This window comes from Ailuropoda melanoleuca, chromosome 11, assembly GCF_002007445.2.
Source record: "Ailuropoda melanoleuca isolate Jingjing chromosome 11, ASM200744v2, whole genome shotgun sequence".
Classification (NCBI taxonomy): domain Eukaryota; kingdom Metazoa; phylum Chordata; class Mammalia; order Carnivora; family Ursidae; genus Ailuropoda; species Ailuropoda melanoleuca.
The window spans coordinates 29,558,786-29,574,352 of record NC_048228.1 but is presented as its reverse complement, the minus strand read 5'-3'; the positions used below and the strand labels follow the sequence as shown (position 1 = coordinate 29,574,352).

The following is a 15,567-nucleotide window of genomic DNA, read 5'->3' as shown; positions in this document are numbered from 1 at the left end:
ATCTCACTGAGAAAGCATAAGTTCCAAGGATTAACGCAAAAATTGTAAAACTTCAACCCTTTGAGTCAGCACGCAATATCAGCAGCTATCTTCTCTTTATTGGTAGGTACTTTTGGGGTGATTTTTTGATTACAAAAGTAATATGCTTTTACCAAATTAGTGCAATTTTATGCCAAGAACTCAGCTGGGAACTCACAAAGAGAGTGACAGAGAGAGAGGGAAGTAGCAAATGCTTATACTTTGTAGAAGTGTGAAAATGCTTTTGCCTAAACCCTAAAATCATAGGGTTGAAACAATTTTAAAAAATAAAATAAAGAGCAGTCAGTCTCCCCTTTGCTGTCCTGCCTGCCGCTCCCTTGCTGTGTATTCAATAAACTTCTATCTCTTAAGTTAAGATAGAATAGAATAGAATAGAATAGAATAGAATAGAATAGAATAGAATAGAATAAAATAATAAAAGATACAGTGCAGAAGTTGGCAGGGGCTCCACGTCCCTGGCTGTTTCGACGGTGTCATTTGGAGCTTCCCTCTGTTGGCGATATAGGTCATACCACCTTCTGGGAACAAAACCCCTGTGCTGCTGTCTTTGTGTAATGCTTTCTCCCCATTTGGTACAGAAATTCTAGGAGAATTGGTTTGGTTTCATCTTAGCATTGCACATTTCACAAATAATGGAGTATATTCATCAGACCCTTTTTCTTTGAGGATCACCACCCCAGTTAAGTCTCGCGAACCAGCCCTCATTGGTCCGCTACATGTATTTGAACTTGGTTTTAGAATGAAAAGTAAACGAGGAAGAAGAAGTGGACCGGTGAAGAAGAGAACAGGAGGAATTTCAGTTTTCTCCTCGTTAGGGTACATGACTTCCAGGTCTTCCTGTGACCTTAGCATTCTAACCAGAGTTTCTGCCCATAAACGATAAAAGAGTAATTCTATTTTTCTCTCTCCATTGATTATAGAACCTGAATGGTATGCCTCATTTTACGTGTGTTGCAGGATGGACAACGCAGTATGCATTAGATTGATAACCTCTTGGGCTTTTAATTAAATGACCCTAATGGCTCATTTTACTTTTCATGGATAGTAAGAATACCTAGAACCATAAAACACGATGCAGTTGCCACTCAGTCCGGTAACAATAATGATGACATTGCTACCGAACCTTACACATTAAGTCTATTATCATCCTAATATAACTAACAAGATCAGTGTTATTAATACAGCTTCACCTTGTTAATGGTGCTGCTTATGTGGGCAATTAGAATATTTAGAAAAATATTTTTATGACTAAGGAAATGGTACTTTTTTTATTCTCTAAAAATAAACTTTGTGTATGTAACAGTCACAATAGGATTATTCTCAAACAGGAAATGATCCAAAGGGATATCATCAAAGAAGCCCACTGTGATCTCAGGGTTCTGTATTCAACCAAAAATAACATGTAAGTTTCAAAATAGTGAAATAGCACAGACCTTCATAACAATAGATATAATATCCCAAATTATTTTTCAGTGATTAAATTATATAGACGCTACTAATTTTATCTGTTGAAGTTAGAGTAAAATTCACTAAGAGTTAATCTTACCTATAGACGTTCCAGCTGTCGATCTCGTAACATTATTTGACGTTGTGGTTGGTGTTGGTACAGATGTTTTTGTCGGAGAAATTGTTGCTGATGTTAATACAGGAGTGATTGGATGTTTAACACCTGCAAAAAGGAAACTGCGTTAAAGTTGCTGCATTAAAGTTTACATTTATTTTGCCAACTAACAGATTAGTATATTTAAGCAAAGTAAACTGTATGTATACTCCTGCTAAGCCAGTGGGTAAGGCATGGCTTTGAAATTAATTTTCTAATTGTAATGAATTCAGTCTTCAGCTCAGTATTCAATCACAAATTCCATCTGCTTCTCACCAATGGCGTGAATTTTCAAGATAGCTGGCAGGAGGAGTCTACAGTTCTGAAACAAAATGATATCTGACAAAACTAGTGGGAAATACACGCACAAACTTGAAATTTAACAATATTTTTTTAAAAGATTTATTTATTTATTCGATAGAGATAGAGACAGCCAGCGAGAGAGGGGACACAAGCAGGGGGAGTGGGAGAGGAAGAAGCAGGCTCATAGCAGAAGAGCCTGATGTGGGGCTCGATCCCAGAATGCCGGGATCACGCCCTGAGCCGAAGGCAGACGCTCAACCGCTGTGCCACCCAGGCGCCCCAAAATTTAACAATATTTTTAAGCCAACTTAACGAACATTGTCAGATGAAATAATTAAATGGATGTTCTCTGGGCAGTGGATGTTTTACTAAATATTTTCATAGCACAGTGAAATTATTAAGTAGTAAAATGTCAGTATTAGTACATCGTTCCTGATATAAAGTATTTTTCCCTCTATATATATTCCAAAGGAAGACAATACATTTTATTTTTTTAAAGAAAGACAATACATTTTAAGAAATTCAACATTGCGACCTGTTTAAATTTTTGTCAATGGAACCACCATAAATCTGCATTTTCAAATGTTTAATTTCTCTAGATTGTACCAATCAAAAGCACCAAAATGAAGGTGCTACATTGGTATGTATATTGCATGTTTATTTTTAATAATACTTTTTTGACAATAGAGAGTCAATATTTAATGATAATTCTTAAAACTCCCATTGAAATATTAGTAATTTTTCAAAGTGAAGTATGTAGGACTTAATTCGCAGTTCTTCATGGAAATATTTGTTTTACATATTACTGAATTTATTAGCATTTATAGAATCCTTTTAATCCTGCATCAGTTGGCCCTGTCTCTATACACTCACTGTTGTGTTGAAGGTCAGAAAACAACGCACAAACGTGTACAGAGGACTTGGACAAAGTATTCATGTCCACGGAAGGCACTGTTTTCGTGTTGTTACGCATCTGCACAGAGTGTATATAGTAGAGCACATTAATTAAGAAGATAGACTTTGAGTGACTAAGACTTATGGTTCGATCCCAGTCAAACTGGGTATGTCATTACGGTAAATACATGTCATTAGGATGACTTTTCACATTCAAGTTTTATCCAAAATTTTCCTCTTTGAATCTGGAAAAACCAATAATCTTGCACAACAGCGAAAAGCAGTATTTCAGATGTCAGGAGGTAAGAGTGTACTTCCTGTTTCCTTTTATAGACTTGAGGTGTTGGAAGTGTTAGCGCTCAGCCCTGACTTTGTTTATAGACAGTACACGAAATTGCTTGGTGCGTTCAGCACATATAGATGTGTTCAGCACATTCGGGAGTGACAGAAGTGCCTTTTCACAGGCTTTACAGAAATCAAGTCAAAAGCTTTTTTCACCTCTGGATACACTTCACACCCTTGCTCTCACCAGCCCCCTCACTCTCCCAGCAGGCAGAAGGAACACAGCAAGCATGCATGACGTTATCTTTTCTGTATTAGTCATTTTGTTCTCACTATCTTTCCTTTCCTCCCGGAGTCTGTGATGTAACACCGATTTTTAAGTTTAAACTGAAGTTGAAGAAAGTTATTCAAAGAAGCACATACCACTTTGACTGGAAAATTCACTTATAAATAACTTAAATGATTCCTATCTGTCAACTTGCTAAATAGTAACATCCTCAATTTCTGAGTATAATCAACATCTCCGGAGAATTTTTTCTTATTTCTTTCCTCCCTTCCCCCCTTCCTTTTTTCCTTTTTCTCTTCCACAAACACTTACTGGGTAACGGATGTGAAAGGCTCGATTAGATCTAGTGAAAGACTGTATGCGGTATTACACGGAATCACCTGTGAGTAGGTCTCAATCGGGTAAGGAACACGATGCCTATACACAGGAAATGACGAAGGACATTCTGTATGGGGTGTGTAGATCAGTGGTTTTCAAACTGCAGGTTATGATACAAGGACAGAGTAGTTAAGATCTAGTTAGTAGATTGCAGTCAGAGCTTTTGCCAAATGAAAGAGAAAAGAAACATTAGAGGGACATTGCAAATAATGAGGATAACTATTGTTTCATGAAGTTCATGTGCACGTGTACGTGTGTATGTGTACTCGCATAATTTGTTAGCACAAAATATGTTTCCTATTGTGATTCCAGCTAAAAATTTGAAAGCTACTGGACAAGAAATTGGGCAAGAGCTTACAAGGTAGAGGATGACCACCGTGCTGGCATGAGCGAGGACTCCTTTATGAGAGAGTTGACATAGGAGCTAGAGTTTGAAGAGTAAGTAGCATGTCCACACAGCTAGAGGAAGGGGCACAGACAAAGGTCTGGAGGGGAAGTGAGAGGTAATTGAGAGAAGTACAAACAGTTGTGTTTGGCTGGATCGCCCTATGCTATGAAAGGACATAGGAGCCTTGTCTGGCACAATACTGGAAGCTAGATCATAAAGGACCTTGAACACCAAACCAGGGACTTGGGACTTTATTAACAAGTCAGTGGGAAGCCCTGGAAAGTGACCAAATAACAATTCTACTGTAGGAGCAACAATGGGGAAATGGCTGGGGTGGAGAATGAGAGGACACCAGCTGAACTACATGGCAAGTCCCATTTTTATGTTTACCAATGTCTCTGACCTCTTCAAGTTACCATGTGAGATCAGTGAGTTCTCATGTAGAAAATGACTTGCTGCCAGCTACAAATAGGCACATTTTTTTATTTTTTAAAAATTTTTAAAAGATTTTATGTATTTGAGAGAGAGAGAATGAGCAAGGGAGGAAGGCAGAGGGAGAGAGAGAAGCAGACTCCCTACTGAGTGGAGAGCCTGATGCGGGGCTCGATCCCAGGACACTGAGATCATGACATGAGCTGAAGGCAGATGCTTCACCAGCTGGGCCCCCCAGGTGAAGGAGGCACGTTTTTTAACACTGGTGTGGTAAGATCGAGATTGGGATGTACTGCAAGGCTTTTCCTCACCAGACTGCAACACATTCAACCGGTGATTTCCCTGAGTAAAATCTTTTTTTTTTTTTTAAGGATTTTTATTGATTTATTTTGACAGAGAGAGACAGCCAGCGAGAGAGGGAACACAAGCAGAGGGAGTGGGGGAGGAAGAAGCAGGCTCCTAGAGGAGGAGCCTGATGTGGGGCTCAATCCCAGAATGCGGGATCACGCCCTGAGCCGGAGGCAGACGCTTAATGACTGAGCCACCCAGGTGTGCCTCCCTGAGTAAAATCTTAATCCAGTAGCACTCGTTAATGTCTCCATTAGTAGTTCTTCACATTGACCCACAAAGGCAAAGCCCTCCATTGGCAAGGACTGACAAACCAGCCCTGCAAATACTGAGTGTCCCTGTGTGCCAGGCTCCGTGTAAGCACTTCCTGTGAATTAGCTCCTTTAATCCTACAAAACACCATGATGCCCATACTGATATGAGCACCACTGTACAGCTGAGGTTACAGTGGGAAGTCACACAGGTGGAATTTTACTCCAGGCCCCTTTGAACCCAGAGAAGTTCCTCTCAACCACCAAGTTCGTGCTAAGCTGCATACTCCTGCCCTGCCTGCTCTCTGCCTTTGACAGGGTATGATATTAAAGGGGTAGAAGGCACACAGATGCTTTACCCTCATGTACCTAGGATGAGGAAACAGACAAAATACCTCACTGTTGTTTTCTTGAAAAATACCATCATTTTGTCATATATGTTACATATATACACATATAAAATGTGTCCATCTATAAACATCTGTAAAACATTCAGACTTAAAGCTCTGGAAGCAATTTTCAATCTACTACAGCTATTTATATTTGAAAAATAAAAATAGAGATTTACTCAGTTGGAAAATTCTGCAAATAGAAACATTCTTATGATACGGTGGGAAAGAATTACTCTAACTACCACTGTTGAAGGTTTTATTGACTGGGATGCAAGTAACCACCAGTTATGTTTTTACAGCATTTTCTATAAATTCCTTTTAGGTCTGATTTGATCTCATAATAAACTATTGAGGAAAATGGCTTATTCTGAAGTATTTTCTCTTCACAAGACATAACGAGGTAGCATTTTGCTCTTCTTTATCTCCAAAGTAATTAAAGATAAATTTGACAAGGAGACCTGTGGTTCACATCTTTGCTTATGCCCAGCCACATAGTACTGCTCTTAGGATGTTGTGAGAGAAACAGATGGCATTTTGTCCTGATTCTACCCTATACCATACACCAGCTGAGAGAGCACAAGACATACTAGGACTCTTAGTTTCCTATGCTTCAAAAGGATGAAGCAGGATTGGGATTTTTTTTTAAAAGCTATTTTAATTACAGAAATCATAAGAACTTTGAAAATTCAGCTTATGGCTGAAAACCAACTATCATATTTTCTCCTCTTTTCAAATGATTAGTTCATGTACTCCAATCTTCTTAGACATACTTTGTAATTACATTTCTAAGTAATTCACAAGTGGTCTCTAAAAGAGTTCATCCATCCTCATAATGAGAAGCTATCTCTCCAATTATCTTTTTTCCTACCGAGTCCACATTTAAGGTCCACTGGAAAACCACTACTAGTGAGTATAGATCTTGGTTTCTCTAGAACAACACGAATACTGAATGACAGTAATTGAGCATTCTAAAACTTGAGGTCTCAAAATAACTTTAAAAAATATCCCATTGTAACAGAATCCCTACATTTTATAGCTTAGAAAACGTATGAGTTTAAGGTAATTTCAAAAGATCATAATTCCTAAATGAAAACTCTATATTATGTAATTTAGAAAAATCTTATTTTTCCCCAATTCTATTTGGGCATGTGGAATACATTTCAGACAGAGACAATGCTGAAGTTTCTCTTTGAACTACAGGAATAAATATTTACTTTGTGAGTTTCAACCACAAACAAAAGTTCAGAAGAAAATTTTAAGCTCTTTAAGGAAATAAAAGACGGATTTTTTAAGAAATATATAGGGTATATACAAAATGCTAATTACTAAATGGTCTTATAACCCTCAAAGTATAATTATTAGGTAATAATTTCACAACCTAGATTAACTAATGGAATTAAAGGCAAAATAGGTAATTTCGCATTTCAATAGTTTATAGTGTATTATTTCCCCTAGTTCACAGTTGCCTTCATACAATGCCACCTCCTATACATTCCCATTTCCTCTGACTTTTAAAAACTTTATATAGATTCTATATTGAAATAAAATAACTGTCAATTGTTCAGTTATCATTTGTGGATGCTTATCCCCTATGCATCACAGTTTATAATGAACATAGATCCACTTCCTAAATTTGCACGTGATGGTAGTGTATAAATTGGGATGTTAAGGGTGAGAGGGCCTTTTTTTCATAGTAATTTGTCAGTAATTGCTAGTATGACAATTTTGTTTAACTGATACCCTGTTATCTATTTGTTAATAAATAATCATAAGTGAAGTTTAAGTTGAAAATTTCAATTTTTCCTCACTAATCAAAAATATATATATTAAAATATATTGAAAATGTTTAAAAATATAATATACTACAAATTGATATAAAAGTAAAATATATTTATGTACGAATATAGTGAAACAGGCAAACACATAAATAAATACAGTACCACTAGCTATATTCCCATCATAATAGCATCTTCACAAAAGACAAGACACCAACTCCTTTTGATGTTCAGTATCTTATCAAAACAATCTTACACTATCAGTGATCCTTCTCTTTTAACATAGCAAAATTCACTTTGGTTTATTGCCAACCAAATTAAATATGGTTAATTTTTTATCAATTAAAACAAAATAACAATTATTATCTTATGATGTTTCTTTGATGATTTCTTCTATTTGCACTGACCCCAAAATTTCATAATATCCATTTTAAATGTATAAGTAGATTACTAACCAATGAACTGTTTACCTCAATAAACATTTATTAAGCATCTATTTCTTTTTTTTAAAGATTTTATTTATTTATTTGAGAGAGAGAGAGAGCACACAAGCAGGGGGAGCAGCAGACAGAGGGAGAGGGAGAAGCAGGCTCCCCGCTGAGCAGGGGGTCCCACAGGGGGCTTGATCCCAGGACCGCAGGATCATGACCTGAGCTGAAGGCAGACGCTTAACTGACTGAGCCACCCAGGGACCCCAAGCATCTATTTCATTAGCGGTTTAGCAAAAATAGAAAAACGTATTTTTCCCAGAGGAACTTAAAGTTTATTTTGATACTCAAACTATGCATGTGTGAAACAACCCTAATATTATGCTAGAGAACTGTATATAAATGGTGCTCGTTAATACTATGCATAGCTGGTTCTATCCAATGTTAAATGAAATTAACATAAGGTGATGTGTCAGGAATAATCAGAATCACTTTCTTGGCGGACAAGATTTCAAGAGGAATCAGAAAATTGAGCACATCAAGGAAAAAAATGTTTCGTGGGAGAAAAGAAAGAAAGGATATTCAAATAGAAGAAGAAAGTCAACACTGTCAAGTAAAACAGAGGTCATATAACATGAGACCTGAAAGGGGACATTGAGGATACTGGGGCACTTATAAGCAAAAACGTTCGGGAGAGGAAAATAGGAAAATCCCATTTTCAGTGAAAACATTGAGCTAGTGGCAACTCTTGAAAAAAGAATTTTAAATTTGAAGTACGTATTCAATTAAGACTCACAAAATACCATAGCAAGCACCCAAGTTTTGAAAATGCTTTCATTTCCTAGGTGGAATGAATTTGGGAGATAAAGAAGAAGAAAATCTCATCTCTCACAGTGAGGAAAATATTCAGGTAAGTGGGAGAAAGCTGTGCCCCAAAGAGGAATCTCCTCAGGTGGCCAGCCATCTGTGAGGTGGGGAGGAATGCCAAGCCCGGCGGGCTCCGAGCGCGTGGACAGGTGTCTCAGCCACCTGGCCCCTCTGGGGAGAACAGGAAGGCAGTATCACATTGGTGAGTTTCTTAAACAGAAAACAACAATATCTGCAAAATGGACCTGAGAATTCAAAGCATTTTGGCTGACAAATGGATGGAAGTGTACAAGGCAAATTTCTTCCACTGGCCCAGGTGTCAGGCTTGAAACGATGGAGCAATGTCGTTATTTCCCTTTACAAAAATAACTGTGATTTAAAAAAAAACATATTTCATAATAATGAGATATTTGAGATTGTGGACTTTATTATAAGTGGACTTTGGCTTTTAGGAGTTTCGACTTCTCGAAGTATAAAAAGATAAAGTTGTATTTAATATTTATAAGGGTGGGAGTAGGAGGGAAGAGGAACAACCTGGCCATACTCTTGGACTCTTAGACTGTCGTCCCACCATGCCTCCCTCCAGCTGTACCCTCAGGCCAGAGAGCAACTGTAGTTTGGCAGCTCAAGAAAACATCTTTCAAGGAAACAAGATGCTTAGGCTTCACACATTCTTGTAGGCACCAGCAGACTTCACAAGCAAGTCTCTCGGGCCCATCTCATGACTTCAGGAAGGGGATGAATTTGGGGAGCCCTCTCAGTCTTGGGGGGAAACCACTGCCTTGTCCCTTCTCTGGGCTCCACGGAGGGGCAGTGATTATAAAGGAGAGCGCAGTTCTATTCTCTCTCTAATGGCACCTCCAGCTTTCCTCTGAACTTAGAATGTAGCCACTTGAGATCTTGGGTCTTAACTATAGGCTGTCCTGAGCGGTTTCTTCGGAAGGGAAGGTCTCACTAGACACTGTTGACCAGCAGATTACGTTTGTTTGGAATTGTAACTTATACCCATGAAATGACATGACAGGAGACAAGACCCAGACCTGGCAGTTCTGACATTAGCTAACTGTGCAATGTGGTGTGAGCCACTCTACCTCTCTGGGTCTCAGTTTCCTCTCTATAAAAAGTGTCCATTGAACAACTTCACTTCAACAATAAAATTGTATTACCTCTAAGATTAAGTTACAATGTAAATATCCATTATGGCAAATCATAAAATATAAGTTGCGTTTCTATAAACCAAGTGGAAACTTGTACTTTAGCAGGCATACACAATGGCTTTATGGAGTCATTAACTTGCTACCAAGGAGAAATCTGAGCCCAAAAGGGAATTCTGTATTTCAAGGGGCAACAATGACTACATTCATTTGAGTCTGATAATGTTACCTGGACTAAATGTATTCCCCTTTAGGATGTTGGTCTACCCAGAACTAGAAGGCAATGTGAAAGACAAAGTTTGAAATATGCATTGGGAATACTTTGTTTCAGAATTTTCTTTTCAACATAGAAGAGCACGTGTAAGAAGAAATATTTTGCATAGGTGAATTAATTCTTACATGAATGAATAGAGCCCATAGCAAATAAGGTAGTCAACTCCCTCTCACCAGTGTGTGCATGTGTCTGCGCTCGTGTCTATATTCAATTAGTGACAAATGTGTTTCCAAAAATAGTCTGTAGTATTGCATTTGAAGCCAGAAAATGACATTTGGCTAAATTTGAGATATCTTATTAATCATTTCATCTACTTTTATTTTTGTCTTCTCTAAATGTAAAAAGAAGCTCTCTGGATGATTTAAAATGCTCTTTAGTTTGTTAGCAGCTGATGACTGTACTTTCAATTATAAAGTGGTAAAATAAAATGAAAAAAAAAGCTATTTCTCTTTTCTGAAAAGTCAATCTTTTCTTGCCCTGAAGAGAGTTGCTTGAAGGGACAAAACAACTTTAAAATATTTTTTTAAAATATGTTATTAATTTATTTCAGAGAGAGAGAAAGAGAGAGCACGCAAGCATGAGCTGGGGAAGGGGCAGAGGGAGAGTCAGACTCCCCGCTTAGCAGGGAGCCCGATCCAGCCTGGCTGGATCCCAGGACTCTGAGATCATGACCTGAGATGAAGGCAGACGCCTAACCAACTGAGCCACCCAGGCCCCCCCAGGACAAAAAAACTTTAAATGATAGAGATCCCAAGGACACAAACTCAAGTAACAATAACTTTCAATTACATCAGTTGATTTTAACAATTTCGTTAAACAGTTGAACAGACACAACTCTTATCTCACTTTACAGATCGAGAAACTGAGGTCCTGGTAAGTGATAGTGACTTGTCAAGATGCAGAGTTAGAAGGTGTTAGAGCCTTGTTGAAACTCGCATGTTCTCATCCCTTTTTCATATTCTTTTCCTCAACATTGGCTAGAGTTTCAGAACTGTACGGTCACGTTTGCTGTCGCGGGACTGCTAGGCCACTACTTTAGTATTAATGACTTTACCACGCTTTTCTCTTATATTATTGCTAATTGTTATGAAAATAAATGTAACTAATTAAGGTACGTAAAATGGTAAAAGTAAAAAACAGGGATTATCAGTAGTACTTCATTTGTTTTGGCTGACCAACCACTTCATCCATCAGAGATTATTAAATAAATCAAATCAAAACAAAATCTCTTAGCTCAAAGTTTTATCTTATCTTGTCCATGACTAGAACATTAGTGTGAAACAAGTTTGCTAAAAAATTAAAAAGGAAGAAAGTCAACTTTTATTGTAATATCAAATGACTCAGAAAATTTGTGAACGGCTTTTCAAGGAGTGATTTTTTTAAGGGTCTTTTTCACTTTATTTGTTACTTGTCCTGGATTTAGGGCAATGTTATAAAAAGAAATGCTTCTTTTCTTCCTTAGGGGTACAGCCCACAGTGTTATAGTAAATATGTTATGTTTGGTCTCACTTAGCAAAAATCACTCATTACCTTGGTCACATCAAAAACTATTTTGCTCTCTTAATTTTATTTGCATCAAATTATTTTTTGACATATATATCCAGTATCCCCCGTGAATGTAAGAAAAGACATTAAATAAAAGAAAGTAATATCTTAGCCAGGTTATAAAGCAAGGGTCAGTATAGTGCTGGGAGTAACAACAGCAGGGTTCTGGGGCCATGTGGTCCAATCCAGGCCCCACCATTGAGCAGCTATGTGACTTTCTGCAAACTGCTTAACCTCGTTAGCTTGTTTTCAAAATTTTGTGTTAATAACCATATAATTTTGTTAATTTGGCTGAAGGCGTCATATAGCATCGCAAAACAGCCAGAATTTAAAATCTTGTCTTATCCATTGCAACACAAAGTTAGGGACACTCTTCAAACACCTATGACTCATACTTTTGAATTAGAAACAAACAAGGAAAGAGTGACAGAGCAGGGGATTTAGAGCCCTTTAGGCTCTAGCATATGCCAATGCCCGGTGCTAGAACAAAAGCATATTTTTTCTTCCTCTGAATCTGTTTCCCCACAGTTTCTCCACATTGGAGATGGAAAAACTGCTCTGAGCCACACGCCCAGGAGGAGCCCATCATGTATTTATACAAGAACAGGAAAGTAGTCAAAGTGTCTACTTTCCGATTTCAGAGTCTAGCTTTTATACGGTATATTTTCCAAATTAAAAATATTTTGAACATTCCATTAGGACGTCATCAAAGGAGTCACTTGTGGTGGGTTAATTAAATCTAACACATTTAAAAATAACTCTGCATGTTGTGGGACAGATGCAGCCTTTGGAAAAAGAAGGAGCCTACACTGAACATTGCAACAGATTTTTGTATTTAATAGTAGGCAACAGACATGTTTCCAGAATATGCTCTCAAATCCTCGTTGGGAAATGTCTGCTCTGCTGACAGCAGGAGGAAAAAAAAAATCCATATATAAAGTAAAGAAGAACAAGAAGTAAATTGTATACTTTTACTTCTCAATTAACTCAAATTTACTTCATTATTTAAAAGTAGTATCCCATTGCATGATATTGTCCAATTTTAACTAGAATAATGAACTACTCCAAGATCTTTTCTAAAATGCAAAGACAAAACCTAGGATGGAAAACTTGCTCTTAGCTAAAAACAAATTGTCAGGTATACCCTCGCAAAAGGTAATTTTGCAAATTCAAAAGGATGTTCAGAACTATAATAAATGTGGGAGAAAGGTCTGGAGAGAGCTGAATTGCTCTGCCCCTTAAAATGGACCCAATATTTTACTCCTAACAGTGAGAGAAAGACATAGGCAAAAAGGAGAGAGAAAAGGCCAAGAAAGAAGGTAAATGTCCAAAGGATTTTTCAGACCGAGTATATCTAAAACTCACTCTTTGCATCACTCTTACATAAAACCTGGCCTTTCAGTAACATCAGCTACGACGCACAAAGTCTGCAATTGCCCACCAAGACTTTAGCTAGGTGGATCTTTCAGGGCATGCATGAGAGAAAGGGGAGCTGTGCTTTAGTGGTTGCCAAAGTGCAGTTAAAGAAATGGTCACAAGAAACCAAATGGAGTACCTGATTTGAAGGATGCAGGAAGTAGGAAAGAAAGGTGGGAACATGAGAACTTAATCCTCCCCGTGCCTCGAAGGATTTGCAGAAACATGGGGCATTGGGCTTGTTGTGCCCAGAGCAGAGAGTAAGTTGAATCTGAACATGGTTTTATACCAAAGGGTGGTGACATCCAGGTGACACCTGAGTTATAGAAAATGATTTCCTTATTTTATTAAATGCTGTTTACTACACTGAGAATCAGATTTGCTAAGTCATGATTATGACAATGCATTTACTGAGAAGAGGTTAATCATGAATTTGTTCTATAGAAAATTGTTCCAGACAGAGTGGGTTATAAATTGTTTGCTTCACAAATATGGGAGGAGAGATTATCAGGACAAATAGACTCTACAGAACAAGGATTTCAATGCAACATCAATAAATACTTATATCCAAGATATTAGTAGTGTTAAGCAATAAAATATTTTCTAAGTGTGAAGGCTACCATTAGACCACAGTTGGAATTCACCTGTAAACTGGGTTTTTTTTTTTTTCTGGTTTTGATGACAAATTCGTGCCAGAACAATTAAATTTACTTTCCTGACAAAGTAACAGAAATATTAGTAAGGGAAAACCAACAGATGTAATCTCACATTTTTATCAATATATAATTGGTTTCTTTTATTGAGAATGCCTAAGAAATATGGTGCTGTGTATAAACATGGTTATTAGTTTAGAATCATTGTGTAAACTATACCGGAATGATAAATTTTCGCAATTCTAGTAGATAACAATACCAGTCATCTGTGTATCTTCAACCACTAGAACAGTACTTGACAACAGGCCCTTATTAAATATTAATTGAATGACAAATGTCAGTAATTTTTTCCTGAGTAGCCAGAATTTTCGAATGTTGCAATTATTCTATCATTTTAAATTGAATTGCCATTGGCTACAATTAGAAAGTGAAAAACTTGGGTTGAATTTGTAGTGAACGTATGACTCACTGTTGAGACTTCATATTGAAATAAATTTTCTCCATTTAATGGTAAATCATATTCTTTACACTTTATTACTAGTTGTAAACATATCTCTGTTCTTATGTGACCTCAGTAGTGTTGAATATTGGATGAATTTGGATTCATGATATTTTCCTGATATAGGGTCACTTCAAAATCTGGGAATAATTTTGGGGGCACTTTCTGTGTTCTTCACATTTTTCTCACGTCCAGGGAGACTTCTGTAACATTGGAAAGCATTATTCTTCATATTCTCCTGGTGACAAAGGTTGAGGTAAAATGTATTTGCTAAGTTCAGAAGAGTCACTTACCAACTATCAAAGTGTCCTCAGAACACTTGTTCATTTTAACAATGTACTAGCAAGGGAAACGAGCTGGCAAAGAAAATGCCAAAGGTGCTTAGAGTTGCCTCCCGACGCTTAATGTCGAGGAAAGTGTGTCCAAAATTTCATCCACACCTGTGTCACCTTTGTGAGTTTCTTTATATGCTTTACTCTACCTTTATGTACCCTTTACTCTAGTAGGTCCTTACTCTTTTTCCTAAAAGTCAAATCACTTTTAAAAATTTATTCCAGTTTTTAAAAATAAATATTATAATGGTACCACAAAAGAAGAGAAAGATCTCTGGTCTTTAAAGTAACCAGAAAAATAAAAACTATAAAAAAAAGTCATATTCCATAGAGATACCATTAACTATGGTGGTCCCATGCTTGATCCTGTGATGTCTGTGTTGAAAAGTGAAATTAGTGAGTGTTAGGCCATAGCAAAGACATAAGGACACCAAACATACACTGAGATAACCAGAAGTATAATAGAGATTTGAGTCCAAGTTATTTAATCCCCTGGTATTTATCCCCCAAATTATCTCAAGCACCACCAGCTGTACTCATTATACATCCTGGAAATACTGTTTTAGGGGAAAGCCTCTTAAGGCCACCTAATTAGTTATAAAGTGCCTTGTAATGCACCAAATTATAGCCTTTCCATATAGCAGAAAGTCAGCCCTAATTATTTTCTGTCCTTCCCTTTTCTCCTCATACTAGCATACATTGTTGCCATCTTCTTTTAAGAACCAAAGTCAAACAAGGTTAAAGCCCAGCATTGTTTTAGGAACTCATAATATAGGTAGAAAGTAAAGGCTGGGTAGGTGATTAATAATCATGTAATGTCTTAAATACCATAGACCTACATAGAGGCCTAGAGCAATCAAGTTAGGCTTGAGGAAAGCTTTTGATTTTTGTCTCATATCACACTGTCATCAACAAACTAGACAAACTATAAGCCAGTAAACAATACAGTCAATTTATGAAAAAAATTAGCACAGCATTTCAAATGAATCTGACCTTTACATCTTGAAAAATATTCCAAGTCAAGTTTTTAA

The 15,567-nt window shown here is 37.1% G+C and overlaps 1 protein-coding gene across 2 annotated transcripts in view; it reads right to left on the bottom strand.

The window, feature by feature from the left end:
* Positions 1–15,567, bottom strand: part of EMCN (endomucin) — a 95,653-nt gene that overhangs the window by 58,423 nt on the left and 21,663 nt on the right. For both annotated transcript variants that reach the window (XM_002916488.4, XM_019796682.2), the window contains exon 2: positions 1,586–1,708. In XM_002916488.4, the coding sequence (XP_002916534.2) occupies positions 1,586–1,708 (123 nt within the window). The remainder of the gene's footprint in view (positions 1–1,585; positions 1,709–15,567) is intronic.